The sequence below is a fragment of the Gaeumannomyces tritici genome, assembly GCF_000145635.1.
Source record: "Gaeumannomyces tritici R3-111a-1 unplaced genomic scaffold supercont2.2, whole genome shotgun sequence".
NCBI lineage: Eukaryota > Fungi > Ascomycota > Sordariomycetes > Magnaporthales > Magnaporthaceae > Gaeumannomyces > Gaeumannomyces tritici.
Window position 1 is genome coordinate 194699 of NW_008804546.1, and position 6618 is coordinate 201316.

Here is a 6618-nt window from a genome sequence, read left to right on the forward strand (position 1 = left end):
CTCACCTGGCCACGCCGCCGACCACGTTGCACGGCTCGCTCGCGACGAAGAAGGACCACCTCCCCACCTCCCTGCAGTGGGCCGCCAGGCGCTCGAGGTGGAACAGCTCGCCGATGGGGCAGCCGAAGCCGGCGAGCAGGCGCTCGTGCAGCAGCCACCCCTCGGGGCTGGGCCAGCGCTCAAACGACGGCTGGTCGCCCGCCACGGCCGCGAAGTTGTCCCAGACCCAGCGCAGCACGTCCTCGGACTGCTCGACGCCGCCAAAGGTGTGCGGGTGCTGCCTCGTCAGCGACTCGATTTCGTCTGCCGGCTTGGCGGCCAGCGCGGCCATCCACCCCGAGCGCACGATGAGTATGTCGCCGAATCTCGGGACGGTGTTGTCTTGGGAACGGAGGCAGGCGAGCAGGTCGGACAGGGGGATGGCCGAGGCGGAAAAGTGGTCAAAGGGGAGGTTCTGGGAGGTGCGCCAGGCCTCCCAGTCGACGAGGATGCCGCGGCCGACGATGCCGCGCTCGGCCCAGGCGTGGATGCCGTTGACGGTGGAGGGCGAGCAGGAGGAGGAGGCGGAGGAGTGCAGCTGGTCCATGGTCACGCCGTTGTAAAAGAGGCGCTCGGCCTGGTAGCCAAAGTGGCGCAGGCCGTCCCACTGGCTTGACACCTGCGAGTTGAACGTCCAGACGTCGTCATTGACGGTGTGGGGCGCCTTTGCGTACATGTGGTGGCGGAAGGGCTGGCGGTCGAAGAAGGGGGTGGCTTTCTGGGCGCCGAGGGGCCAGTTTAGGGAGATTCTTTTTTTTTGTGTGTGTACGTTCTCACGTTAGATGTGTATGATTTGAGCCTCCCCCATCTCTGGGAATATCAAAAGTTGAACCCCTCAGCCTACCGCACTCCCGTCTTGATCTCGTCCCTGGCCGCCGCCGCCACGCGCTCGTCGGTCAGGCGGTTGAGGGTGCCGAGCTCGTCCGAGTCGCCGTACAGGCCCCAGGCCGACGAGGGCGGGTCGCCGGCCCGGAGTGGGAGGTCGTCGAAGCTCGGGATGCCGTGCTCGTTGACCTTGATGCCCAGGGCTGGAGGGGCCATTTTTAGAAAGGGTTATGAGGGTGGGTTTATGGTGGCGGCGGACGCCCACGTGTCTGTTTGATATCTATCACGGGGACTTGGCACGAGTACCCAGCACGCTCTGGACGATTGGAGTGTCTGGCTGAAGAAGGGGACGTCGGCTGTCGAGTGTGCCTTTGGATCCCGCTTGGGTATCTCTGTCAGTGAGGGAAGAGACTTCAATATGTTCCCTTCAGTCAGGTTTGTTTTCCGAGGTCATTTCTATATCACCGTGGCACATATTGAGAGCATATACGTCACTTGGTGACCCACGAGCCGACACCGGCAGGCAAACTCGGGGCGCGCGCCCCCGCGAGTCTCCTCTCCTTTTCCCCGCACCATCTCCGAGCACCAGCCCGAGTTCCGAAAGGGGGTCCTCCGTCGGATCTATGTGTCAAACGTAAAAGAAAAGCTTATCCGAAAAGAACGCAACGTGGGGATTCCGCTTTACGCGCGTGTCCGACGGCGGCGGTCGAGTGGGGTGGTGGGTGGCTACAAGCGTATCAGTCTTGTCCTAACAACCCCCCCCCCCCCCCCCCCCCTCGAGCTGGAAAATACGGGCTTTTTTTCAAACTAGATAGATATTCAAAGTGCTTTGAGTGATAACTGCTAATAGGGGAATTACAACCCTCCTTGCTGTCCGCCCGCTGACAGCCGAGCGACGACATCACAACATCAAGCACACGGACAAGGATCTAAACGAGCTTGCACTGCATGTTTACCTAGGCATGTACGCATATTTGTCGTATCCGTGAGCATTATTCTGGTTCTTTGGTCGGACAACCCTCGGTGAGGGGTAGCAGACCTGGATCCATTCTGGTTACCAGCCTGTCGAACGCTCCCCCGCATCTTGTCCTCACCCGCCCCCCGCAGCAGCAGCACCAGCAGCAGGAGGCAGGCGACAGGAAGAGGCAAGGCCCAGTCCGAGTGGAACAGTTACCCTGCGGTGGTGATGCAAATGGGTATAGCTGCAGAGCAGAGGACATGCTGGTTTGGTCGAGTTGGGTCTTTTTTTTTTTGCTTTTTCAGTAAAGCGCGCGGTAAGGTCGTAGTAAAAACCCTACAAAGACGAACAAGCAGAAAAATGTGTACCAAAAGGGACGAGAGACTCTTGGCGCTGCTCGTCCGACCTTGCCATGTACACGCAGGTAACCAGGAGTCGATAGAGCGTACCATTTGCTGCACATCACCTCCCAATTGGCTCATTTTCCCCAGGGCAAATCAGGGTCCAAAGCCCGCTTTCTTTCTTGATGCCCACACGCCCCCAGCAGCAGCAGAAGCAGCAGCAGCAGCAGCAGACGGATACCGCATAAGAGTCCAAGAGGAAGTGATCTTCAGCAATACTGATCAGCAATGTTGCATCGCTTGCGTTTTTTGCCCCCCTCGAACCGGCCCCTTCTCGAACAACAACCAAACCCCCGGTCAGCCAGACCTCAAGGCTTGGGAGGCAGACATGAGCTCGTCGGAGTCGGGCCAGTGGTCCGACCGTCGGGTGTGAGTTGTATTGCCTCGAGATGGGTTGGAAGAAGGTTTGGCCGTCGCGGGGGGACAACTGATATCTCCCCCTATCAGCGATGGTGACGAACCGCGCGCAACCTGCATCACCCGACAGCGCCCATCGGCTGCGACGGACGCCTCCCTCAAGCTGGCTCGGGGGGCGACTAGATAGTAGGACGCTCTAGCCAAGCACAACGCAATGATAGCCACCCCGTGCCGTCCTGCCATTGCAGGCACGGGTGGGACAAAGTCCAGACCATGCGGGCCCCGCCGTCCCACCGCTGTCACGGCCACATCGCTGCAGAGTCTGCAGCTTGCAGCTCGGAGCTTCCAGAGGGGCGATGGGGTTCTAGCCCCGCGTACAGCGATGATACGAGACTTGCTTTCGTCTCTCCCTTGGTACTGTTTTTTTTGGAGTAGGAGTGAAAATACAGAAAGGCACATATGGGCTTAGAGAGAGTCAATATAGCAGTACAGGAGAGTTGTGGGCGATAGACGAAAAGCAGAAAGGCTTGTGCCCGGCGCCCGGCGGCATACCAAGCCCCTCGGCCCGGGAATGGTGCATTGTGCTGCCGGCCCCGTTGACACTGGCATACCGAGGCTGTTGCCAGTCGCTCTGGCCACCGGGAGTTTCTGGTTATATTTAGCACCGGCACTATACACACAAGAGCCTCACTCTTTACGGGGACCGTGCTCACTTTGGCCCTCCCTCCACCCAGCCCGTCGCCGCGTCGGCGACGGCGGATCCGGGTTCTCTACCCGCTTCCTGTGTCTGCTTTAGACGGCTTTGCCTCAGTGTGCTCGGCCTTGAGAGTTTTCAGTAAGTGAAAGGCATTGCGACTTGCTCATGACCTCGGCATAACCCGAGTCTCTCTAAATCCAGCACGAGGCCGGGGGGTGCTTCCTAAGCCGCCCGCAAAGCTCCGACCAGAGCCATTTTACCTCTTTGATCCCATCAAAAGCCTCTCGGCCCAGCCTACCGCAGCGGAGCCTGAGCCGAGCATGGGCAAAACTCTGTGTTGTTGACGCGGGTGAGACAAGGCAAGCCCAGTGCTGACCGCATACAGAAAAAGCAAAGAAGGATCTGGTGGCGGGTGGGGGAAAAAAAAAAAAAAGGGACGATGCCTCTCGGTGTGCCGCCCGGCTGCGTCCCGTGCTTACCATGCCCCGTGCGAAGGTAAGGAGCAGAGACATGCAGGACAGCGAGGGATGGAGGGGGGCCAACACTGTCGGCCGTCCATATCCCGGTCAGCGGGCGGGCAGTCGTGTGCGTGTGTGTGTGTGTGTGTGTGTTTTGCCGTCTAATAGCAAAAGGGGCGAGGGCGGGGTAGAGAGAATCCCGTGCCGCCACAGACCTTCCCCAACAGCAATAAGAAGAACGTTTTCTTACGATGCGGCTGCGGACCAACTGGGCTAGTCGGGCTGGCTCACTGGCAATGCTGTGCTACCCCCGTCTTTGCCGCCTGCGTGGCATCATATATTAGCACCCGAGTGACCAAGAAACCGCCAGCGAGGCAAGCCGCTGTGCCCCAGGCCAGCAGTCCGGAACCTCAGTTGACCTTTCGTGGCTCTCTGTACGGACTTTTTTTTTTTTTGCCTCGCTCCTACCACCGCCACCCCCTCCCCGAGTACAAAAAGGCCGCAAAGTCTAAACCCGCGCCAACCAAGCCTTTCCGTGCCGCAGACCCCTCAGGGTGGGCAGCCAGGGTTCCGCAGACCCGGGGACGGTGGGCAAGGCAGTTCGTTGGTTATGATGCGAGAGAGAGCCCTGTGGACATTGACATACATATGCGAGGGAGGAGCTTGGCCAAGGCGTGCCGATTTTTGATTTTTTTTCTCTTCTTTTTGCTATTTTTGACAGCGGCTCGTCCTACCTACCGCCCTGCAGCATCCCACATGTGGCGAGGGGAGCGAGGAACGCCACGGGTCCGAGAAGATCTGATGTATCTACAGGGTCATCGGTGTGATACCTACCTCGCACCCGCGTGGACATGTGCAAAGAGGACATGCAAGATATGGAAGCTAGTCGGGTAGGTGGGTTACTGCGGATGGACAGATGACCGCGGAGCAATATAAAAATAAAAAAAAAGCTGACCAGATAGTCAGTTCTCTGGGACGGATGCCATCCAGCCACCAAGGAAAAGCGATGGCATGGGCATGGCGATGGCGATGGCTTCATGGTCAGCTGCGGGCTGCGGTTCCCTTGCCTGATGGAAGCTTGCCTCCTACCCCCTTTGCGCGAGAGAGAGAGTGGCAATACTCGATACGCCCACAGGCGAACGACATAATGCACAGACCCCCTCAGAAGGATCCCGACGAGCCTGCAGCTCGTACGGCGAGTGCATATTCGCAGATTCGCAGGCATGCAAGTGCGCGGTAGGTAGCAGCAGTCCCTCGCTAGCGCGTCTTTTTTTTTCTTTCTTTCTCGCTCTCGGCCGCCCGCCTAGTCAGCCCCCTCGAGGCTCCCCAGGGTCTTGCAGCTAGCGAGGCAGCAAACGGTCGGTTGGCCAGCAGGGAAAGCGAACAAAAAAAGAGGGGATGTAACGCAACGTTACGTCGAAAGCGACTAGGCCAGCGCCAGCGGGAGAAGAGAGGCCCCAGTTAAATTGCACGGGTTTCTATTGCTGGCGAATCAGCCAGCGGGGCGTGGGGATCTCGATCTTGCACCACAAGACTCGATTGGAACCAAGCCCTGGATCCTAACCCCCCAAATTTGTGAGCGCTGGAGCCAATCACAGACCTGTCGTCAGCCGGCCCAGGCCGTCTTGTTGTTGTCTTTTCCCACTAGTACAGATGGGGGATAATAAGTGTGTGTGGCAGGCCGTTCGGGCCATTTGGACCGAGCCATAATCGTTGGCACGCGACTGGTGAAGACCCGGAGAGGGGGGCGACGGGCAAATCTCCGGGATTCCCTTGGAAAGGGGAGGCGGTGAGAGGAAACGTCTTGGAGCAAATAGCCGGGTCATGGTAACGACAGCCAGCCAGCAAACGACTGGGCAGGAGGAGGACAAGGAAAGAGGAAGACAGAGAGGAGGAGAAAAGGGAAGCAGGAGGCCGTACTGCGGTACCTACCTCCTAGCGTCTCCTAGCGTCCCCTCCCAGCCCACGGTTGTGTGTGTGTGTGTGTTGGTGGTGTGGGTGGTGGTGGTGGAGTGGGCGACTGCTAGAGCTACGCGAGCCTGCAGCCTGGCGGGATCCGATTGGAAGGATGCGGCTGCTGCAAACCGCAAGACATTGGGGGAGGGAGGAGGAGGAGAGTGGAAAGCAAAGCCACCCGGCAGAGTTGACGGTGCACATCAAGATACAGATGATGCAAGATGCAGCTGCTGTACCTCAAGGTACCAACTGGCCATCAAGCCAGGGGGTGAATATGCAAAGACGCAGAAAAGGAAGAGAGATACATGTGTGGCTGACCAAGGACAGTGAACCCAAGATATGGACGGAGGCCGACGCCAGCCAGCCAGGCTCTCTCTCACACCTCTGTTGTGGTGTCTTGCCCTCGTCCGGGGAGGGCGGGCAACGCGGTCCAATTGGAGGGCAGCACGACGGACGGGATCGACACACCCATCTTCCCTCGTCGGCAATGGCTTTTTTTTAGGAGGGACGCACTCACTGAATCAAATCCCAGTTGCTTTGCGGCTTCTTGAAAGCTGAAGGGGGTGTGGTGTGGGTGGGCATTGTGGGGTCTGAAAAAAAGGAAAGACAAAAAGTGAAATAAAAAAGAATAAAAAGCTTCCATGCAGCCTTCTCTAGCCCTTCTAGCGCACGAGGCGTCAGGCTTAGTGAGACGGAGGGGTGGGTGGGGCCCTTTTCCTGCTGCGCCAGCGCGCTACCTGCGCTGTGTGGCCTGTGGCCTGCCCGCGCTAATCCCCAAGCGGAATCATTCCCGATGCCTGCAACGACATATCTGGAGCCTTCCCCGGGCGCCAGCAAGGCGAGAGGGAGAGGAGAGAGAGCGAGAGAAGGAGAAAAAAACAAGCATATGGAGGCAAAATGTTGGGCCCTAATCGAAACGACCGACCG

The 6618-nt window shown here is 58.6% G+C and overlaps 2 protein-coding genes across 2 annotated transcripts in view; both read right to left on the reverse strand.

Annotated features, from left to right (window-relative positions):
- The window catches only part of GGTG_02622 (hypothetical protein), a 2491-nt gene extending 1160 nt beyond the window's left edge, over positions 1 to 1331 (reverse strand). Inside the window, exon 1 of the mRNA XM_009220396.1 lies at positions 6 to 1331. Within this exon, the coding sequence (XP_009218660.1) occupies positions 6 to 715 (710 nt within the window). The 5' untranslated portion in view covers positions 716 to 1331. The remainder of the gene's footprint in view (positions 1 to 5) is intronic.
- Positions 1332 to 3055: 1724 nt separating this feature from the next.
- Positions 3056 to 3599, reverse strand: GGTG_02623 (hypothetical protein; the record flags this gene model as incomplete). Its single annotated transcript, XM_009220397.1, has 3 exons — positions 3056 to 3228; positions 3294 to 3367; positions 3538 to 3599. The coding sequence occupies 3 exons, from the start codon at positions 3597 to 3599 to the stop codon at positions 3056 to 3058; spliced, it is 309 nt and encodes a 102-aa protein (XP_009218661.1).
- Between the last annotated feature and the right edge of the window lie 3019 nt (positions 3600 to 6618).